This window comes from Aquarana catesbeiana, linkage group LG08 (genome assembly GCF_042186555.1).
Source record: "Aquarana catesbeiana isolate 2022-GZ linkage group LG08, ASM4218655v1, whole genome shotgun sequence".
NCBI classification, from domain to species: domain Eukaryota; kingdom Metazoa; phylum Chordata; class Amphibia; order Anura; family Ranidae; genus Aquarana; species Aquarana catesbeiana.
In genome coordinates, this window is record NC_133331.1 from 158,490,372 (window position 1) to 158,514,650 (window position 24,279).

At 40.5% G+C, this 24,279-nt stretch overlaps 1 protein-coding gene across 4 annotated transcripts in view; it reads left to right on the forward strand.

Annotated features, from left to right (window-relative positions):
- PSD (pleckstrin and Sec7 domain containing) overlaps window positions 1–24,279 on the forward strand; it is a 765,102-nt gene that overhangs the window by 638,920 nt on the left and 101,903 nt on the right. For all 4 annotated transcript variants that reach the window (XM_073596605.1, XM_073596606.1, XM_073596608.1 and 1 more), the window contains one exon: window positions 10,280–10,323. In XM_073596605.1, the coding sequence (XP_073452706.1) occupies window positions 10,280–10,323 (44 nt within the window). The remainder of the gene's footprint in view (window positions 1–10,279; window positions 10,324–24,279) is intronic.

The following is a 24,279-nucleotide window of genomic DNA, read 5'->3' on the forward strand; positions in this document are numbered from 1 at the left end:
GCATCAGCTCTGGGGACACACTGCAGGTGTGCGCGCCTGCTAAAGCGTCTTAAAGAGCAGACGTACAGCTACAACGGCTCGCGCAGGGGAGCCAACCTGCTGCATTATAATTACGGCGCCTGGTCCGGAGTTAAATACCCCCAGGACTCCTCCCATAAATTCAGGCCTTCACACTAGCCTTATTTATGGTCGAAGCCCTTCAATCGGGATGGTTGTGAACCACATAAACATGCCACAAGACTTACAACATGAAATAGACATGAAGTGTGCCCTGGTCTGCTGGCCGGCATACCAACAATGGGTTGCAAAAACATTCAGGTAGGGGTGAAAGCTCTTTATTGTTTTAGTGTTATTTGTTGAGCAAGTTTGGCAAATGCTTGCAACATTTCTACCTGATGATTCGGGATGTACTGGGCAAAGCAGGCGGATATACACCTGCCCAATCTCTTGATGATATGGTCTAGAACCCCGTGCTGAGATGCGGCCGAGGCTGCTCCAATTCGGAAGGAGTGTTCAGAGTACCGGCTGGGGTTGAGGCCTAGGTTGCGCAGGAGGATCCTGACGTGCTTGATGAACTGGCAGCCACTCAAGGGGGTGGTTGTGAAAGGTAGTAGAGGACTAGAGTTCGACTGGCTGGGTAGGAGCGACAGTAGGCGGTCGAGTATTGCTACTGGGCACCAGATGTTTTTTTTTAAAAGTTGGATGTTGACCCCGGGCCGGATTGTTGGGTTTTGGATCCTGCGAGGTGGAGAATGAAATGATCTTGGAAGTGAGCCAGGTGACATCTACGCAGTACCTGGTCAGCAGGGCTATTGCAGGTAAACTTGCTAGGCCGCAAAAAAATGTATTAGGCCAGGTAGATGGCTGCTTAAATGACCAAGCTGGGAAGAAAGCCAAACGGGGAACGAGAGAGGATAGTGGACATGTCTCTGAAGAACAAGCGTTTGGAATTTGCTATGGGCTGCTGCTTCTGACCGCCACGCAGGATAGCTCAGATCGCATGGGCTGCGAACAAGGATGGCTTTGTGGGATCCTGTAAGGCCAGGAAGTGTTGGATGCCGGCTAAGTATAGTCTGATGGTGTTATGTGATAGAGCCAATTGTGTGTGACAATATGATATGAAAGCTAGTACGTGCTTGGTGTCTGTTGATGTTGCCCTGGGGCAGGATGCCAGAAACTTGCAGAAGGCGTTCCAAGCGGTATGGTAGGCCTTGAGTGTGTTGTGGGATAAAGATTGATTGATGAGCTGGGTCACGCTGTGAAAATGCTGCTTTAATCCAATGTGAGCTGAGACCAAGTTGGGATAGGAGATGACGTTGGGTCGGCTCCGGGTTTCTGCTGAAAAAATTAAATGAAGTTAAAACGGGAGAGTGCGTCTGCTGCGATGTTGCACTTGCCCGGAGGGCGTGCGGGCAGTGCGAGAGTGGGAGGAAATACATGGACTCCCTCCTAGCATTTGAGGTCCACGCTGTAGCTGTCTTGGCTATAGCGTGGATGTCAAGTGGTTAAACCACAGAGCCCCTGACCCCCCATGGTATGAAGATGAGGAGAGTGGGAGATGTTCTGTAATCCCAACCCACTTCTGCTTCTAGGGTGGCAATGCTGCTCCTCTATAAATACAGTACAGAAAATAAGCATTGCTACCCTAGGGCAGTAAGTATATTACTGGAGGAATCACTATAAAAATAAAGGACAAATGCCTGAAAAATATTGTAGCCACCACAGGACTGGAAAAGTGCACAATAATACATTTATGTTCTTGGCTGTAATACTTTAAAGTGAATTGAGCACTTAATAAGCCCCAAAAAGGTAACTGTTATTGAAGACAAGTTTGGTGATGATGTAGCAGTTTGCCCTTAAACAATGGACCGCTGTTGAGTCTTTGTAAGAGGAAAGACATATTACTGTGTGTAATGAGCTTTCACCCAAAATATCTTTGTTTTTGTCAGAGCAATCTCTTCCATTTGGCAGTGAACAGTCCTATTCGTTGTGGTCGGTGTGAGCATACATGCATTCTAAGTAAATGATTAAAATATCAGTCCATTATGTAGTGCGTCAGATTGGAGAAAGTTGCTTAGCGACAGTATAGATGAGAGCCCACAGAGCTTTCCTTGTACTTAGTGTTTCATCAAACTGAGCACTTTCTTGAATGTGCTTTATTAAGATGCAGCAGGTAGAATGCAGTCACGTGGTTTACACAAACAATTGCTGACTTCTTTATTGTTCAGTGAGCGTCATGGCAAGATGACAGGCACGTGATAACACAGGAAAGAAGGCACGTTTATTTGACAGAGAACAATGATACTTTCTATCTTTACATTGTTGGGGTGGAAGTGATTGAAAGAGCGTGAGGCAACTAGAAATCTGATCTATGATTTCGTTGGTTGTTTCTACTTATTCCTTTTTCACATGTATGAGATTTTGACTTCACTATAGATGGAGTTTTCCTAGTGTAATAAGAACCTTAATGCTGCATACACATGGTTGGAATTTCCATCAAAAAAAGTGTGATGGGAGCTTTTGGTCGGATATTCCGACCGTGTGTATGCTCCATCCAACTTTTTCTGTCTTAATTTCGCCCAGCAAAAGATTGAGAGCTTGTTCTCTATTTTTCCGATGGAAAAAGTTCTTGATGGAAATTCCGTTTGTCTGTATGCAATTCCGCCACGCAAAAAAACACGCATGCTCGGAAGCATTGAACTTCATTTTCTCGGCTCGTTGTAGTGTTGTACGTCACCGCGTTCTTGACGGTCGAAAGTTCCGAGAACTTTTGTGTGACCGTGTATATGCAAGCCAAGCTTGAGCAGAATTTCATCGGAAAAACCATCCAAGATTTTTCCGACGGAAATTCCGCTCATGTGTACGGAGCATAAGTATGAATTAAACTCAGGGAAAAGTTTTTTTCTACTGTTATAATGGCTTCTTCTCTGCTTTAGTAAAGACTTAAAATGGTCCACAGTGACCTTCCGGAGACTTTTAGGTTCAAAGTTACACCAGCTCTGGGATCTGTAAAGCGTATTTCAGATGGTGGAAGCCATCATTTTAGTACATTATGACTTTCCATCTTGTTAGAAAAATCTCAGCATAGTGAGGACTATCCTTTCTAGATAGACCTGTGTCTTTTTTCAAACTTACTACGTAACCTAAAAGCCCATTATCACAAACTTCTATATTTCTGAAAGCAGAAAGTAGAAAAACTGTAGAATAAAATGATAATAGTAGCATATTTTTCTGTGACACAATATTTGTGCAATTTTTTTTAAACCTATATTGTTGTAAAAAACTTAATTTCATTTTGGTGCACACAGACCCAACATCATTTTCATTTTTAGGAAAACTTAAAGGACAAGACTTTTTTGAGTAAATAGACATGTCGAGCTTAAAAATTATGTGTGCTGTACAATGGCAAAAAAGTACAGTATTCAAAATTGTCCATAGACCACACCTTAAAATCTTTACAGCTCATCAGTTTAGAATTCATTATAAAAAAGGCCCTAGTATTCCTCTCACTCTAACATGCACAGCAATACCCAATATGTGTTGCCCAATTGCTGTTTATCTACGTGTCTGCTTGGGATACTGGGGTCCTTAAAATTATTCTTTTTTTATTATTTACTTTGTATTTTATCAAACTTTATTTTATTTTTTTTACCTTTTTTTTATTACAAAGAGGGTGACAAGCCCATATGTGATGGTATATTCTATGTAAAAAGTTCACTTTATGGGAGTCATCGGGAGTTGATTATACCCTTGATGTCTCCTCTGCATTGCTTGCAAACAAATCAGCACTCTATTTGTTTAGGTTTCTGGCTATCTGCAGCCAGAATCTGACAGCCTTAAACCATAAATGCTCAGAGTAGAGCACTTCTAGGTAAATGCTAAGGAGGTTAAACAGTATATAAACCTCAGTAGAAAAATGTTATATATTGCAGGTAATCAATTCTTAAATGTGAAGCCTATATTAGTTGTATTTCTTTAGTTTTTGGTTGGGATTGAAATTGAAAAAGAGAGTATGCCCTTGAAACACATAAGCCGTTATGCTTATTTGGGGCAGCAGTTACATTCTGTTATATGGGTTCGACAGTCAGATACAAAACTGCCTTGGAAGCCTGAATGTAATTGGTGATACAAAAAGCAGAGACACAAATTTATGCACCATAGACTGGAAGTAACTCCTCAGTATCCACTGGAGGTGCTCTCCGGATATTGGCTGCAGTGACTTGCAGAAAGCCTAAATTAAGATAAACTGTTTTTTATTTTAGCACAGTTGCAGTGTTTGCTGAATAATATTAGCGTACAAATTGCTGTCACTTGTTGCTTAAAATTGCTCTTTGTTACGAGATCCTAATGCAGATGCGAAGCTTGACCTGGCTATGTCACTGTGTAAAATGTGACACTGTCAGTCCTTCTAATATATGTAGCTCATTTAGTCCTTGTTGTGGCTGTAGATGTTGTGAGCCCTGTTTCTAAGCAACTGTGTAATTGCCGAGGGCAGCATGCTCTTAAACAACTAGACTGTACAAAGAAATGTGAAGACATATAAAGTGCTGTAACCTATAGAAGCCAATCAGATTCTAGATTGCTTTTCTTGAAAAATAGTTTTGCTTGCTATATGCCACTACACTTTACCAATTTCCATAGCTTCTAGTATGACATAAAACAGCCACACAACTTTACCATGTTGATGAAAAAAAAAACACAAAAAAACCCTTATAATATTGCATTACATGCCTCACTTCTTCCCTGTCAGAAAAGTAGGTCTGAACCAGCAATCTTGAGCGTCAACAGTGCAATTGGACTGTTCTGTTTAAAGATGAACAACCAAACTTGTTATTTATTTTCAGTATTGATTTTTGCTAATATAAGAACAAAATTGCTTTTGATCTTAGTGTTAGTCTTAATGTTCTCAGGTGTAACTAGTAGTAGTTAGTCACAATTCCTGGACTTCTGTAATGTTAAAGACATTCCATAGCTTCTCCAAGTACCTTTTTGAGTTTCAATGGATGTCATGAAAAATTAGAACCATTGCAGACCTCAGGTGTCTTTTGTAGCAAACAGTTTCAGCACCTGACCTACTTAAAATCTACCAGGCTGTCATTTAAAAAAGGAAAAAAAATTAAGGAAGAAAAGGAAGTTTTTCGATTAAAAATGAATTAGGATATACAACGTATGAGCTTCTATGATGCTTGTCCACCCACAGGCTTATTTTCATTAAACAGAAAAAAGGGAATGACCAACTCGTCTAGGAGGAAAGCCGTGCCACGTCCAATAATGCATAAACATAAGACAATAAATTCCCCTAAGTGGACTTTCCTGGCACTTGCATAAAAAAGAAAAAATAGAAATAGAAACTATTATACATAATAAAGTATAAATTTTATTTGGATTTCATTAAATGCTTGTGAAAAGAAGATTTTTGTTAAGAAAACCACTGAGAGAGGGCAGGATGTAGAGGTGGGCAGTTGTGGTATAGCTGGTATAGGTGCTGTTCTTAGGAGGTAAGAGCAATGAATTGGTAGGCTGCAATCTCCCTAGAGGAGTGTGACAGTGCACCCATCCCGCTCGACCCGGGCGTGCATGAGCCAAAGCAATATACTGAGGTCACAGGAGGCGCCCCTTGAGTAGATAGTATGTTGGTACGGCTCACCACGCAACCCAGCATCCGGCATGTACAGCGCCTTACCTCCTAAGAACAGCACCTATACCAGCTATACCACAACTGCCCACCTCTACATCCTGCCCTCTCTCAGTGGTTTTCTTAACAAAAATCTTCTTTTCACAAGCATTTAATGAAATCCTTTCAGTTTAGATGAACCCCTCTTTTCAATTTTTCCCTGAAGAAGGACCCTACAAAATATTAAGTACCCCGAAACGCGTCGGGCTTGAAAAGAGTCTTCTGGTTCCTTTCATCATTGTCTATTGCTTGATGTCCATTATGTCTACTAAGTAGTACTATTATGTTACTTAAGATATCCACTTTGTTTTTAACATTTGTATTTTCTAACCAAATAAAATTTATACTTTTTTATTATGTATAATAGTTTCTATTTCTATTTTTTCTTTTTTATGCAAGTGCCGGGAAAGTCCACTTAGGGGAATTTATTGTCTTATGTACAGGCTTATTTTCAGATCAAGATATTAGCCTCATTAGTAATTTGAGTATGTCAAATCAGAATACTTTTTTTTTTTAAATTTGAGTATGGAAGAATTAAAACCCCTGTCAAAAATGGCTAATGTCTAGTACACACAATGAGAAAATCGGACGAAACCTACGTCCGATAATCTGATCATTAGTACACCGCTTTTGAGAGACGATCACAACAGTTCATGCGAAAATAGGGACAGGCATGAAAATGTTTCTGTACAATAACAGAACAAACGATTTTCATGCAATTACAGTGGCTTGCAAAAGTCTTCACCTCCCTTGGCATTTTTCGTGTTTTGTTGCCTCACAACCTGGAATTAACATGGATTGTTTGAGGATTTGTATAATTTAATTTACAGAACATGCCCACAACTTTGAAGATTTTTTTTTATTGTGAAGCAGACAACAAATAGGACAAAATAACAAAGTCAATGTGCATAGCTATTCCCCCCCCCCCCCCAAAGGCAATACTTTGTAGAGCCACCTTTTGCGGCTATCACAGCTCCAAGTTGCTTTGGATAAGTCTCTATGAGCTTGCCACATCTTACGACAGTAAGACGGTGAACAGCAATCTTTAAGTCTGACCACAGATTTTCTGTTGGATTGAGGTCTGGGCTTTGACTAGGCCATTCCAACACATTTACACGTTTTCCCTTAAACCACTCAAGTGTTGCTTCAGGAGTGTGTTTGGGGTAATTATCCTGCTGGAAGGTGAACCTCCGTCCTAGCCTCAAATCACACAGAGTGGTACAGGTTTTGCTCAAGAATATCCCTGTATTTAGCACCATCCATCTTTCCCTCAACTCTGACCAGTTTCCCAGTCCCGACTGCTGAAAAACCCACAGCATGATTCTACCACCACCATGTTTCACTGTGGGAATGGTGTTCTTTGGGTGATGTGATGTGTTGGGTTTGTGCGAGACATAGCGTTTTCTTTGATTGCCAAAAAGTAAAATTTTAGTCTGAGACCAGAGCACCTTCCTCCATAAATTTTGTAAGTCTCCCACATGCCTTTTCGTAAACTTAAAACGTGCCGTTTTGTTTTCTGCTGAAAGTAATGGCTTTCTTCTGGCCACTCTGCCATAAAGCCATAAATATGGAGCATACGGCTTATTGACGTCCTATGTACTCCAGTCTCTGGTGTGGAACTCTGCAGCTCCCCTGGGGTTACCTTAGGTCTCTGTGCTGCCTCTCTGATTAATGCCCTCCTTGCCCGGTCCGTGTTTTGGTGTGCGGCTGTCTCTTGGCAGGTTTGCTGTTGTGCCATGTTCTTTCCATTTGGTTATGATAGATTTGATGGTGCTCCTAGGGATCATCAAAGATTTGGATATTTTTTATAACCTAACCCTGACTTGTACTTCTCAACAACATTGTACCTTACTTGTTTGTAGAGTTCCTTGGTCTTCATGGCAGTGTTTGGTTAGTGGTGCCTCTTGCTTAGGTGTTGCAGCCTCTGGGGCCTTTCTTTCAAAAAGGTGTGTATATGTAATGACAGATCATGTGACACTTAGATTGCACACAGGTGGACATCATTTCACTAATTATGTGACTTCTGAAGGTAATTGATTGCACCAGAGCTTTTTATGGGCTTCATAACAAAGGGGGTGAATACATACGCACATGCCAATTATCAGTTTTGGATTTCTGAAAAATAGTTTTATGTATATATTTTTCTAATTTTACTTCACCAACTTATGCTCCGTACACACTGTCGGAATGTCCGACGGAAAATGTTCGATGGGAGCTTGTTGTCGGAAATTCCGACTGTGTGTAGGCTCCATCAGACATTTTCCATCGGAATTTCCATCACACAAAATTTGAGATCTGGATCTCAAATTTTCCGCCAACAAAATCCGTTGTAAATTCCAACGCACAAAGTTCCACGCATGCTCAGAATCGAGCAGAAGAGCCGCACTGGCTATTGAACTTCATTTTTTTCAGCTCGTCGTACGTGTTGTACATCACCACGTTCTTGATGTTCGGAATTTCCAACAAGATTTGTGTGACCATGTGTATGCAAGCCAAGTTTGAGCCAACATCCGTCGGAAAAAATCCATGGATTTTAGTGTCGGAATGTCCGATCGTGTGTACGAGGCATAAGACTATTGTGTTTTGATCCATCACATATAATTCAGATTAAAAAAACATTGAACCAAAGGCTGTAATGTAACAAAATAGGTAAAAAGCCAAGGGGGTGAATACTTTTGCAAGGCACTGTAGTATGGTATTTGTACAAAAAAAATTGTGTGACCAAGACCACTCATGCTCGGAAACAAAAGAATACAATACAACACAATACATCACTTCTGAAGTTGTGTTCTGTCTTATGAGAATTTTCGTAGCTTTAGGAAGCTATTAGTTTTTGATGTGAGACTTGCACGATCATTTGTCCAATATTGTTATGTGCACTAGACATTAGTTCACCTTTAGTAACATGTTACACCTGTATTTAGATTGGAACATGTAACTAGAGATGGGCTTGGGCATGTTTGGGATACTTGTCCCAACCCACCTGCCCTATCCAGCCAGGAAGCCGACACTGCACCCCATTACTCACAGGCAGTGAGACATTTCCCGGTCTGTGCAGCTGACCGAGAAATGTCTCACTGCCTGTGATTAGCAGTGGGCAGTGTTGGCTTCCTGGCGGGATCGGGCAGGTAAGTTGGGACTACTGTAGGATCCCAAACACGCCCGAGCCCGTCTCTACATGTAACATTTAGAATTAGCAGTCATCCAGCACTCCAGGTGCAGTTCCCAACTCCAAACTATCCTGTCCCCAGCAGCTGGTAGTATCTTATCCCCCCTGGTTAAGTACAACAGAGTGAACCAGAAACCAGCACACTTTTCCTAAAACCAAAAATATACTACAGGTATAAACACTTCCCCTGATATAATCAAATAGTCTTATAGTCCGAGTAAGTGTGACAATCAAAGCATTATACTCCCTACAACATGTGAACCCTTCTTCAAATCTCTCCTTTGTTTCTGTGCTCACCAGATATTCTGACCCCTATGTATCGATGGGTCAAATCCACATCAAAGCAGATATCTTTCTCGCCTCCAGATGTCTCCCTCCTTCTCGACGATACTCGCCAGATATTCCACTGCCCTTGTGGCACTCAGTATTTCATGCCAAAACCAAAAATACCACATCCATAGTGTAGCATATCATATTGGCCACTGTAATACAAAAATTATGCTTACATCACTTATAAACACAGTACTCCAAAAAATAATGCTACACATGCTTGTGCAAATCCACTCCACAACCACCTCAGCCCCATTACAGTGGTGGTTATGAGACAGGTAGTGAGGGAAAATCTGCAACTGTGACAGAAACAACAATAAAGTTCTAAAAGTAGTTTTACCCTTCCATAGTCTACTAAAAAAAATATAAATATTTTTGTATGTGTTGTGAATGTCAGGCAGCATCGGCCAGTGTGTACTGGAGTCGGTCTGACAGCCAGGTTCTGTTGAAGGGACATGACCGAAAAAGGTCTGCCAAGCGGCCCTCAATCAGCGCTCTCAGCCAATCAGTCAGAACACTTCCCCCCTGTCAGAACACAATAGCACAGCAGGGGAGATTGCTGTACTAGCATTGGATTGTTAGTACAGCAGCTCCAATAGGAGCTGTCCTAGTGCGTGCAAGGCTTTACTGCCTAGTAAAAACATTGTCGGCAGTATAGGAAGTTAGCGGAAATCTTGATTATAGTGCCTCAGATAGCATTAAAAATCTGTCAGGGCTTTTAATCCTTTATTCAAAACTAAGCAAAAAAAAAAGTTTTGGCTTAACATAAACTTCTTTAAATTGAAGTTTATTTAAAGGCCTGGTATTTTTTTTTTGGAAGAGAAACTGAAGCCATAGATCTACTGTAGGTCCAAGTTCATTTATTTGTATAAATGTGCCAGTAACTGGTCTAAATCTTTTAATGCCAGTGTAGTTTAAATTGTGTTACTTAGTTTTCCAAAATATTTGAGAGTCTCTTATGTTTTTTAATTGCATTTTATTAATCTAGTTACTACATTAAAAACAAAGGTCTTTTAATGTTACTGCAGTTCACACAATACTTTGGATCTTTAATGCTTGTGCATGCTAAACGTCTATTTATGTTTTATTTTCTATATTGTTTTCAGGCCTTATACAGCTCAATTAAGAATGAGAAGTTACAGTGGACAATGTAAGTAATGTTTCTCTTTAAGCCGTATGAGCGTATTTAATTAGTGTTTCGTTGTTGTAGTTTTTGTCTAGTTTTGTGTTTGTGTAGTTCATACAATATTGGTATTGTAATACTTAATCAAACAGGAGGTTTGGCAGCGTAAAGGAAGAAAATATAGTATAGAATATGTTGTAGAGGATGGTTAGAGGTATATGACTGAAAATTTGCTTGTACCTTTTAGACGCCTTGTTTTTTACTTTGTTTACATGATAAACGTAATAGTTTTGGATCAAAATACAGATGTTCAAAGCCTTCAGAATATTTTTAGCCCTTTCCTCCTCCCTAAACACACAGAAATATAATGGTACATAGCAGGACTTTTTTTTCCCAGAGAATAGGTGCAGGATTTCCCCCCTTTCAGAGTCACTCCTTGTCTCTGCCCATACCCACTTCTGAGCACTGTTCCTTAGTTCCACCGCCTACCCACCTCCCAGTACCGCCCCTTTTAGGGAATACAGAACCAAGTAACATCTGTGGTACTAAGTAATATTGTATGAAATGTAATAACAAGAAATGCAGTTAAATAGATTCCCTGCAGCCAGCAACAATAGATCCCCCAACAACAATGGACCACCCGCAACAAAATACCCCCCCGCAAAAAAAAAAACAGATCTCCCCATAGACAGCATCAATAGACCCTCAAGCAGCCAGCTACAATAGACTGTTCCCTCAAAAGTAAATACCTCCCAGAAACAACTGACCCCCTCAGCAACAAAAAACCCACACCAGCAACAAAAGACCCACACCAGCAACAATAGATCTCCCATCTGCAACAATAGACCTCCCCAGCAACAATAGACCCCCATGCAAAAATAAATCTCCTTTAGCAACACTAGACCTCCCCAGCAACAATAAACTCCCCCCCCCCCCCCCCCCACAAAAATTGATCACTTTCAGTGACAATAGATCCTCCTGCAGGCAGCATCAACAGACCCTGCAGCACAATCCAACATTCCTTGCCATTACATACATACAGTGCTGGAGGTGCCGGAATTTCCCCGCATTACCGCTGAAAAAAAGCCCTGGTACAGAGAATCTGAGCAGGGTATAGTGGTAGTGTTATGTAGTTATGTATGTATACAGAGTAGGGAATAAGGACCTACATTCTCCTTTGTACTGTTGTCAGGGCTCTGGTAAAGGTTGTCATTTGACAAAATAATTTTTTGCTAAAAAACATCTCTCATCATCCCCTTCTTGTCTCAGAAAGTAGTTGGGTGTGTATGTGGCCTCAGGTTGGACGATGGAAACCGTTTGACATGTCTGCTTTGGGCACCAGTGTGTAAGTAGTGTTAAGGGTGCAAGTCTCTGCAATGATTAGTTGTATTGGAGCAGTAGCATTATTAAATGAGACCTGTACCAAGAAACAATGGAATTTGTCTTTCTTGATCTCTTCTTCTGAAAAAGCCAGTTGCCTGGCTGGTTATGGTTAATAAATAACTTTAGCGTGTTTTGAGGTTCTGACCTAAACAAATGTGCAAAGTAGTTTTGACTTTACTCTAATGCCACGTACAGACGATCGGAATTTCCGACAACAACTGTTCCATGTGAACTTGTTGTCGGAAATTCCGACCGTGTATAGGCTCCATTGGACATTTGTTGTCGGAATTTCTGACAACAAAAATTTGAGAGCTGGTTCTCAAATTTTCCGACAACAAAATCCTTTGTTGGAAATTCCGATCGTGTGTACACAATTCCGACGCACAAAATTCCACGCATGCTCGAAATCAAGCAGAAGAGCCGCACTGGCTATTGAACTTCATTTTTCTTGGCTCGTCGTACGTGTTGTACGTCACCGCGTTCTTGACGTTCGGAATTTCCGACAACATGTGTGCGACCGTGTGTATGCAACACAAGTTTCAGCCAACATCCATCGGAAATAAATCCACGGTTTTGTTGTCGGAAAATCCTATCGTGTGTACATAGCATTACTTGTCTGATTTGCATGCTTGTCTCAGGTCAGTAACACAGAAAGTAATGAAACCAGAGACCGCCAAGAAACTAGTAATTTCAGAAGGAGGTCAACAATGATAGCTTACCCGTTTTCCTCCATATAGGCTTCATTACCTGTATGACCAAATACAATATGTAACTATTTAAAGGTCTATAAGCTGACTAAAAGTTCACCTTAAGCTTTTAGAATAATGGTACAAAAATTATGCCTACCCAAAATGTAGGTATTTCAGTACCCATGACTAGTTTAGTAAAAGCAATTGTTTTCTGTTTAATAAGATGTGGAAATTCAATGACCTGGTGTCAAACATCCATTTTCTTGAGATTACATTTTGTGCAGTTTTCGTTTTTTTGCTTGATTACTCTTGTAGAAACTTGCAAAAATTCAGCAGTGATAATTCACAATAAAGCCATGCTGCTGAGCTGAAATTCTAGATAACAGGTTAACTTATTACTGGCAAAGACTTTTAGCCTTTGTTTGCAGAAAATGATGAATAATAATGATTTGCATACAATTCTGTTAGAGCTTTTGTTTTGGCTATAGCTTGCTTATGATTTGCAGCGTGTACTTGAGGCCCGTGCACACAATCAGAAAATCGTACGAAAAATACTGCTTTCGAAGCGATCGTTTGATAATCTGATCGTTAATACACAGCTTTTGAGAGCCGATTATGACAATTCATGCAAAATTATCCGATGGGACAAGCATGAACAGTTTTCTCGTACGATACCATATCGTACGATTTTCGTTTAAAGTGGATGTAAACCCAATGTCATCCTTTCTAAACTACTGCCATAGGGGTTATCTATAAGGATATACATGCCTCCTGCATGTATCTTTACCTGTCAAATGTCTCCCCTCTGTCTGTTATTAGACCCGAAAAACTGCAGATTCTGTGGGTGGGTCTGTTGTCTGAAGTTCGGTGGGTGGAGTCGTGATGTCAGTAGACTCCCCGCCCACCTCTACACTCCCCTTGTCAATATGCATTTTCTCCTGTGTATTTCTAAATGAACTTCTGCTATGATCTCTAACATCCAGTAAAAAGACAGGAAAGTAACCACATGACTTCAGCATGCCAAATCATGCTGAGGTGTAGAACAGCCAATCCTCACAGAGCTGCTGAAGAAAGGAGTGGGGGAGGGAATTAAAAAATCATGCCTGTGTCTTAGGCTGTCACTCACAGCAAGGGGGAGTATTTGACAAAGTTTTTGTCAGTTTGTCAAGAATTGTCTCACTGAACAAAAAAAAGAGGATTGTTTAGAGCTGGATTAACTCTTTGTGGCAAGACTGGGCTCAAATGATAGGAAATCTTATACTCTACAATATGATATAAAAAAAATAAAATAAAAAATTTCAGGTTTACATCCACATTAATTACTGCAGTTTTCCTCCGAAAATATAATACAGATACAATGCAACGCATTACATCACTTCTGAATTTTTATTCTGTCATATGAGAATTTTTGTAACTAGCAACTTCTTCATTTTCAATATGAAGGCTAGCATGCAAAAAAAATGGACAATCATTTGTCCGATAATCTCATTGTTTGTACGAGGCATTAGAGTAGTATTTTAAAGGAGCAGGATGGAAAATGTTTCTTGAACAAAGGAATTTCTAACAGCATATGTGGTTTTCGATCAGTAAAGACTATTGATTCCATAGCCAAATGTTAAAACAAAATCTTTCGAATGACAAACAAATGTTCTGAGAATTTACATACAAATTTTCCTTTCTTAACCACTTAGGGACCAGCCTCGTTTTGGATTTTAGGTGTTTACATGTTTAAAACAGGTTTTTCTGCTAGAAAATTACTTAGAACCCCCAAACATTATATATGGTTTTTCTTCTAACACCATAGAGAATAAAATGGCGGTCGTTGCAATACTTTTTTTTGCACTGTATTTGCACAGCGGTCTTAAAAGCGCACTTTTTTTGGAAAAAATTCACTTTTTTGAATAAAAAAATAAGACAACAGTAAAGTTGGCCCAATTTTTTTTTATATTGTGAAATATAATGTTACGCCAAGTAAATTGATACCCAACATGTCACGCTTAAAAATTGCGCCCACTCGTGGAATGGCGTCAAACTTTTACCCTCAAAAATCTCCATAGGCGACGTTTAAAAAATTCTACAGGTTGCATATTTTGCGGTACAGAGGATGTCTAGGGCTAGAATTATTGCTCTCGCTCTATCGGTCGCTGCAATACCACACATGTGTGGTTTGACCACCGTTTTCATATGCGGGCGCTACTCGCGTATGCGTTCGCTTCTGCGCGCGAGCTCGTCGGGACGGGGGGGTTTCAATTTATTTATTTTTTTATTATTTATTTTACAATATTTTATTTATTTTTACACTGTTTTTAAAAAAAAAATGGTGTCACTTTTATTCCTATTACAAGGAATGTAAACATCCCTTGTAATAGAAAAAAGCATGGCAGGACCTCTTAAATATGAGATCTGGGGTCAAAAAGACCTCAGATCTCATATTTACACTAAAATGCAATAAAAAAAAAAAAAAAAAAAAAAAAAAGTCATTTAGAAAAATGACATTTGAAAAAATGTGCCTTTAAGAGGCGTGGACGAAAGTGACGTATTGACGTCGCTTCCGCCCAGCAGTGTCATGGAGATGAGTGGGCACCATCTTAGCCTCACTCGTCTCCAGACACACCACGGGGAAGGACACGATCGCCTCCGCCGCTACCGACGGCTCCGGTAAGCGGCGGAGGGCACCGGATCAGGGCGGGAGGGGGGGCCCTCTCCCGCCACCGATAAAACTGATCTCGCTGCGAATCCGCCGCAGGGACCACTTTTATCTGAAAGCCGGCCGCCGCACGAAAACGGGGATACCGGGGTTATGGCAGCTAGCTGCTGCCATTACAACGATATCCCTGTTCAAAGTTTGGACGTACATAGTCGTGCCGCGGTCCCTAAGTGGTTAAGAATTTTTGGTTGAAATTCTATCCATCTGTGGCTAACTTATGACTCTGCATGACAACCTTGGAGTTGTTGGCACACAATATTACACCCAGTATACAGCTCACTGATCGTACGGTTGCATTGCATATTGTATTGACATATATGGAAATAAAGGATGCATATAAAAACAATATAACTGGGATTTTTTTCATGTCCTGCAATGAAGGTTTTCAAAGAGTTTTAAAAATCTGTCGTATCTGATGAGTGTTGTATCATATTTAATAGATTTTTGATATTGAAACATGATAAAATTTTGTTTTTATGCTTAGTGTCCAAAATATGTGACCCAAAGAGAGAGAGCGCAAAAAAGTTCTATGGGGACTTTGCGGTTTGCACTAGTTTATTACAATTTGCTCACTGGATTAAGTAATTAATCAATAGCAGCCAATCAGAATTCCAGTTTACTGCTGTAAGCAGGCCATGTATTATGCAATTTTCTACCCTTCTACCACTGGTGGAAAGAAAGAAAATTGCTTGATTTCCCTATCAACACAGTCAGTGTTGATGGGGGAATCCCTACCACAGCGCTATTGTGTTGTACCAGCGAGGAGTATGGGGGAGCCTTCCCTGCCGGTAGAACACAATGATTAGTGTTGCGGCTTATAGCCATTGACAATAATCATTCGCGAAAAACGATCAGGATGGTTGTACACAAGTGGAACAGTGGATTGATTTGTGTAAAACCAGGGTGCCCATACATGGATCAAAAATTAAGCTAGTCACTGCAGAACCGGCCGAATTTTGATCCATGTACGACCAGCTTTAGTAAATTCTCAAAATGAAGCAGGAAGTAGGGAATCTTTGAAGGAGAGCTTAGAGCACCACAGAGTGATCACAGCAAACATAAAGAGACTAAGACCAGCTGAACTAGAAGCTAAACTGTGGTAGGGCTAGAATCCTTTTGGCAAATGCCAGTTTTTTGGATTTTGGAAGTTGTGAGCTGCCTGTGCTTGCTATGGGAGACTCTAGTTTAAGAGCAAATCTGATTATAGAGATTTTGTCATGGCAGTCCAAGCCTTTCAGAAATTTTTGGGGAAACTGTTTTAAATCTGCCATCATAAGTGTGTTCATTACCATCCCACGTGTGCCTGTTGTTAAAGTAATCGTCTAAGCGCTCTTTACCTGCTTGACTGTGTGACATCTTTTTTTTTTCTGAGTGGTCTTGTGCCGACCACCTGTGTATTATCAAGCTGGCAGGTAGCCAGGATAAAGCATCTGCAAAGTCATTAGATCTTGACCATCAATATTATATGCAATCCCAGCTCCACCACCCTACATGTTTGAAGCAAGTAGTAAGATTTATCCAACACATGGTGTGTACAGAAAAGCTGCAGATAATCTGTAAAATAGTTGTTAAAGGCTCAGCTCTGTGTGATTTTATTTGCTGATTTGCTTCTAGTGGAATCCAATAATGTCACTAGCAAGTGAAAAGGATAACTACACAGTGCCCAACTGTGCCTCATTTGGAGGGACTGTTCCTCTTTTGAGACCAAATCCCTCTGTTCCCTATGCAGCCTCAGTTGCCCCTCCTTTTGGTCTGATGTGTACATCTCTATACAAAATGTAGCATGTGTTTGCTACAGTGTGCTTTCCCCTCAAGGTCCCTATAGCCTTGAGATGACAGATGCATTGTCTGGTTGTTTTCAGATCAGGAGAAATCATTTTAGATGTGTTTATTCTTTCCAATGCTACCGGCTGAATTTTGAAGAATAACTAACGGATAGTTTAGAAAACCTGGACAAATTTCTATTGCTCCCCCCTAAAGTGATGCTGTTGGTAGCCTCTTCACTAATGCACTCCCCCCCTCCTATCTCTATTAGGCCTCATGCACACTGGACATTTTTACAGCTGCTGTTTTTAGCTTCAGGCATTTTTTTCTGCAGTCAGTAAACTCCCCAGCATGTTATCCTATGCGTCCATACACACATAGGCTGTTATCAGTGTTTTTGTCAGGGGTGTTTTCTGACTGGAAAAAAAAACAGAACTAGTGGGTTTTTCAGCTGTAAAAATGTTCTAACTCTAATAAAAGCTTAAAAATGTGTCTATTCTGTGTTTATCAGTGTTTTTGAGCCATTCCTTTTTGTAGGAGTATAGCTTTGCTGAAAGAAAGGCTGAAAAACGCTACTGCAAAAAAAATCTGCAAAACTCATTCTACAGCTGCAGCTTTCTACAGCTAACACTACTGGCGTTTTTAATAACATCCAGTGTGCATGAGGCCTTAAAGTTAACGTGTCAGCTTTGCAGAGTGTGCACCAGACAAGTCTATGAAGTGCTCTGCAGCACACCAGACTGCCATCTAAAGTTTGTGACCATCTTAGGTTTGCCTAATTAGCTGATCATAGTGAATCTTTTTGTGATGGATGTTCAGAGTTTATTGGTATTTAGATATAATTAAAGTTGCTGGAGAGCTATGAAGCATAATAAATTGTTAGTGTATCGCAGAGAAATACTAAAGCCAGCATGATGCTTAGTATGTGTTACTGGGGCTATGCCAGTTTAATTGTCCTGTTAAACATTAATGTATGCATTATAACATAACTTGAGAACCACGCTTAAGGCATCCTAGGCACTGCACATTTTCGCAGTGACCAAATTGCAAATACACTTGAATGCTCATAGTTTATTTAATAAAATTGAATTCTGTTGTATAAATGTAAGGATACGCCAAAATGTAATAAAAATTAAACAAAAAGGATTTTGTTGCTGCAATATTTAGCTCTACATGTAAAATATAATATAATAGGTATTCTAAACAGAGGAATACATATATTCATGCTATATTCTGCTATAATCACTATTTAGTAGATAAAATGTTCCATTGGTCCTGACAATATGAGGTGTTTCTTTACTGTATAATCCTATATTATGAATTTGAAAAGATGCATAATATAGTTACATAGTAAGGTTGAATAAAGACACCAGTCTATCCTGAGTGAGGGTGGTTGCATGTCTACAATTATCCCTATTTATTTAAGGTATAGCGCCCTCAATTTACGCAGCGATCCATACATACATCGCACCCTATCCTCAAGGAGCCCACAATCCAAGGTCCCAAACTCACATTCATATACTAGGGCCATTTTTGGACAGAAGCCAATTAACCTACCAGCTTGTGCTTGGAGTGTGGGAGGAAACCGAAGTACCCAGAGGAAACCCACGCAGGGACAGGGAGAACATGCAAACTCTAGGCAGGTAGTGTCGTGGTTGGGATTTGAACCAGCGACCCTTTTTACTGCTAGGCGAGGGTGCTACCCACTACACCACTGTGCCACCCAATATAGATAGTAAAAAGAAACAAAAATCAAAACCGGGATATATCCATTCACAACATGCTTTGATTGTCTTAGGTCTGCAATAGCAACAGATGTGAAGGAAAGTACAGGATGAAATTAGTGAAACAGAGCTTCTAAAATGAGCATTTAAGAGTAACCATATCCATCTAAAAAAAAAAAAAAAAAAAAAAAAAACAACAAACCTATGTATCTTATAAAAAAAACAACAACCCTTTTTGTAATCAAACATAAAACTGCCTTTTGTGGTACCTTTGTCCAGGTTGCTCACAACATATGTAGAAGCACCCGCATGTCAGCATGTAATAAATGTCACTGGCGATGGTGCACACAGGCATAGCACATCTCCCACTGATTTACAGTGACCTTAAAGCAGACGATACGGGTATAGGCAAATTATTATGAGTGTCTGCCTTAGGAGATCAGTTATTGACTTAAATACTGAAACCAAATTGTTAATAAACTACATGAAAACGTTTAGCCCAAATTGTTAATAGGTTATATTTAGAAATCCTTATCAGTTCTGTCACTGTAATCTATGAAACGAGGAAGGGGAAAAGACAGCAGGCACCACCATAATGATACCATTTTACATTTGATGGTTAGTTTGCATATTATTATTATTATAAAGGTTTTATAAAGCGCCAACAATTTACACAGCGCTTTAAAACATAAGGGCAGACAGTACAATTACAATGTAATTGAATACAGTAGGAATTGGAGGGCCCTGCTTGTTAGAGCTTACAATCTAAGAGGGAGGGTCAAGAGATGCAAAAGGTAATAACTGGGGGGGTGAGCTGATTGAGAAAATAAAAGTACAGTTGTTAGGTGGGGGAAGGGTAGGCCTCTCTGAAGGGAAGGGTTTTCAGAGATCTAAGAGTGGACAGAGCAGGAGATAGACAGATTGGGGTAGGGAGTTCCAGAGGATGGGAGAAGCTCTGGAAAAGTCATGGAGGCGAGCATGGGAGTAGGTGACACGGGAGCTAGAGAGCAGGAGGTATTGGGAGGAACGAAGAGAACGTTTTTGTTGGTATTTTGAGACTAGGCTAGTGATGTAGCTTGGAGCCTAGTTGGGGATGGCTTTGAATGTTGTTGTTGGCATTTTAAATTTAATTCATTTTGTGAGCGAAAGCCAGTGGAGGAATCAGCAGAGAGGGGTAGTAGACACTGAGTGGTTGGTAGGGTGGATGAGTCTGGCGGCAGCATTCATAATGGACTGAAGGGGGAATAGCATATGTAAAATTATTATAATCCTTTATATTCAGTGTCCAACCTTTAGTACAGTACTTGGAAGCCATATTTCAATGAAGTTCAATAAAATACTCCTTGGTGCTCTGTTCCCAATGCATGCGCATTAACCCCTCAGTGCCCAGTCCCCAGTCAATATGTTAAGTAATCATCTTCCAATTCCCCGTTAATACGTGATAATCACCACCCAGGCCCCATCTCCTGTGTATTAAGTTATAAAAGCCCAGTCTGCAGCTCATGTCCATTTACCATTTGGGAGCCTAGTCCCCAGCCATGTACATTAATCCCTAAGTGCTCAGTCTCCAGCTTTATACGTTGGCCCCTTAGTGCTCACTTCCCAGTGCATCTGTTAACCTCTTGATGCCCAAGCTCCAGCATGTAGGATTATTCTTCAGGCACCAGTGCATGTCATTTAATCCTTTATTGTCCACACCAATGGGGACATGTATGGTAACCCCTCAATGCCAAGTTGCCAGCCCATAAGCATTAACCCTTCAGAATCCATTTACAAAATTTATATGCATTAACGGTTGTGTCTAGACCCCAACACATGTCCCTCAATTCCTAAGTACCCAGTTCATGCGCATTAACTCCTCACCACCTAATTCTCTCTGCATGTGTTTTAACCCTTCAGTGTCTCCTGCAGTGTCCTACCGCAGCACATGAGCATGAATCCTTTAGAGCTATTTTTGTGTGCATTTCATGCATTTGTACATTGTTTTTCAATAATGACGCATTTTTATGCTCTGCATTTGTCATCAATAGGCACATCACTGCATTCGAAAATTGGCAAAACACATCAGTGCATTGCACAGATATGAGCTAACGCCACTTAAAAGAATGGCTAACCTGTTCACATGTGTTGACATACATTAAATGCATACGTGTGAATTGACCCTACAACATCCTCTGTCCTTCTGCATTGGGCCATCCCGAATGCTGCTGAGAGTGGCACTTAGTGACATGAGCACTGTACTCTGCTGCATTCTCCTGTAAACTCAGGCTAACATAATGACACACCCCTGTGATCATGGCGGCCTGGGTTCACAGAAAAAGGGATAAAGTGTGCCTGGGATCATGCAACCAAGAGGAAGACCAGCAATGCTGAGAAAAGTGTCCGTGGGAAATGGCACTCGAAAAAATGTGTATATTGTAGTAAAGCATGCATTTTTTTATTTGTTGATGTACTTGGGCAATAAATAAAAAAAAGAATGGGGCTAGACTTTAAAATATTGTGACATTTCTTCTTTATACTATTCCCATTGTACAAAAAAAAAAAAAACAATAATTATTGCGCAAAACCACCTGGTGTACAGAAAAGAAAACAGGTAACAGGTTGATACATAGCACCATCCACCTACTCAGTGGTACTATTTAATACACCAGGGGTCTCCAAATTTTCTAAACAAAGGGCCAGTTTATGGTCTTTTGGACTTTAAGGGGGGGGGGATGCAATGTGGCCAGTGGAAGCAGAAAATGCCCCAGCATCAGTCGGAGTAAACCATGCCTAAGTGTTCATGGTCAGTTTGAGCAACAAATAAAAAATGTATAATGCTTGTGGTCTGTAGGATATTCTTTATTGACATTAGTTGGAGGAATAGTGCCCCAGTGTTGGTATCACTGGGGTGCCCTTTGGTGGTATCACTGGGAGGAAAAGTGCCCCACTGAGTTGTCAGTGGGAGGAATGGTGCGGTGCCCCATTGTTAGCGTAGCACAGGGACGTGCGGTGAGGTCAGTGGCTGGTGAGGCACTGGCTAGTATCAGAGCCAGATACACACAGGGTAACATACATCGCGAACTTTAGAGCGAGAGCAATAATTATAGCACTAGACCTCCTCTGTAACTCTAAACATGTAACCTGTAAAAACATGTAAAGCGTCGCCTATAGAGATTTTTAAGTACCGAAGTTTGGCGCCATTCCACGAGTGTGCGCAATTTTAAAGCATGACATGTTAGGTATCTTTACTTGGCCTAACATCATCTTTCATAGTATACAAAAAAATCGTGCTAACTCTAGTGTTTTTTTTTTTTATTCATGAAATTGTATTTTTCAAAAAAAAAATGCGTTTGAAAAAAACAGACAAATTACTGAAGCAAAAAAAGTTAGATTTTTTTACATTTAGGAGAGAAATGTCAGAATTTCAATAAAAATAATTATTATATATTGTTTTTAAGGTAATTTACTATATTTTCAAAAACTGTACTCAAGCAGTTGGCTTAACAGACAAATTACTGAAGTTTGAAGTTATAACTTCAAACCAGTAATTTCACAGTAAATAGATAAATAATAAATGATTATGTTATAATATATAGCATATAAATACATAACTTAGCTTGAGTATAACTGTACCTTTTTTAGCAGGCAGCAGATTCTCATTCTCCCTCTTAACTGTGTGAGAAAAACATGGGATTATGGGTAAATCTTATACCCATAAACCCATGCTTTTTCCTTCTAGTTAAGAGGGCTGGGCTGGAAGGGAGCACTTGTCTTTTAGACATATGCCCCCTTCTATGACACTGCAGTGAGAGGAGAGCCTTCACTGCAGCATTTTATTGGACAGCTTGCTCCAATGGTGCCTTACCATTGGTCCAAGACTCCAAGCTGTCCATTAAGTTCAGTGCTTCTGAAAAGAAGTGAGAGGCACTGTGAGCTCAACCTCTGTCTTCTGCAAACAGAGTGTGCCAGTTTGTATTTCAACTGCCACAGCCACAAATGACCAGTGGTGGGGTAGGACTTCAGCTACCTACCCCCCCCCCAAACCCCAGGTCACTGAGCTAGGACCTTCAAAGCTCAATCTTTTTTTTTGTTTTGTTTTTTATGTTCATGGAAGGTGAGGCTCTACTTCACCTGCCTCCCCTGACTGCATGTCTCTGGCTTACCACTAGAAGTCCCCGTAGAAGCCGCTGTTTGGTTTGGGCCCTCTGCTCCTGTTTCAGCGCTGTTTGAGGCCTTAGCTTCATTGACACCACCAGTATATCTTTATTTGAGCTTTTATGAGCACACGAGAATTAGATTCACAACTCTATGCAGAATAGTAGAGTGTATTGGCAAGTTAAAGTCAACCAACATAAAACAGAGTAATGGAAGCACAACCAGATTTGCAAAGTCCCTTGCAGTGATTTTAAACTCTAAGGTATACAGTGACTCCAACAGTGTAAACTGTAAAAATCCTCATAAGATGAGTTGTAGCAAGTAACACAAATGAGTAACAAACCAGAGTATGGGCTAGGCCACTTGGGAGCTCTCATAATGTGGGACAAAGACCTGTGGTTATTTGAATCAATGTCAAATACGGATCTTCCCTCAGGATAAAGTAAATTTGAATATAGTCCTTCGCATTAATCTTCTGTAGGCTAAGTTGTGGGCCTTTGAAGATGATGGTGCACCTGAATTGGGTATGTCTGTGGTATGAGTAGTTGTCATCCTGCACCCAGTAGATCAGGCAAAAAAGTATAGGGCATCCTTGAGACACAACTTCAACAGTTGGGTAAAAGGCAGCTAAGAATGTGTTGGGCCTAGTTTAGCAGCAGCTAAGGTAGTTGTGTGTAGTATTTTAAAGAAAACGCAAACTTCTTGCAAGTGAACAATATAAACAATGTCAGTATTTCCAGCTTGACTGTGGGTCTGTAACCCTCTCACTACTCTCCCTGCGACTTCCGTAGGCAACTAGCCGAGACTTTGATGTATACCGTGGCAGTGAGACCCTTCCCTTGCTCCTGCAGGAAGCCTGGGCAGCGGTGACTTGGATCACCGATTGGCTGTTCAGACTAGCCACTGGAGCAGCCAACAGTGCAGGCTTTTTATAGCTCAATCCAGCAATCTGTGTCAGGGTACAACAATGCTCAGTATGTAATCAGCTTGCAGGCTCCTTCACCAAATGAGTCACAATCAGCTCTTCTATTCAACAGCTCTCCAGTTGGCGGCTGTCTCCAACTCCTCCCTTTCACTTCCTGGGCTTTTCTGTCAGTTCCTCCTGCTCTCAGGTGCACTTGGGTACACTATTTATTTTCCTAGCAGTAGTAATATCTCTGCTCCCTGCCCAAACTACATTTTCCAGTGTTCTGCAGTCTAAGTTGGATGCCAACAACAAGCACACCTGCTGCTGCCATCTTGTGAAGGAAAAGAGTCCTGCATAGTCCAGTAACTTTAATTCCTGTTACAGTAGTATCAGTGGGAGCAATAGTGCCCCCTTGTGTCAAAGGGAGGAATAATGGCTCCACTGTTGGTGTCAGTGAATGGAATGGTGTCTCATTTTTGGTGTCAGTGGGAGGCAAGCATAGGGTTGCATCCGACCCACTGTTTAGACACTACTGCTATACAATAACAGCGCTATTTTTTTAATAAAATATTTAACCTTTTCTGAACTGTACTGGTACAACAATAGTTTATTTCCAATTTATACTTGACCACAATAATGAATCAAGAATATGTACCTCATACATTTCAAAAA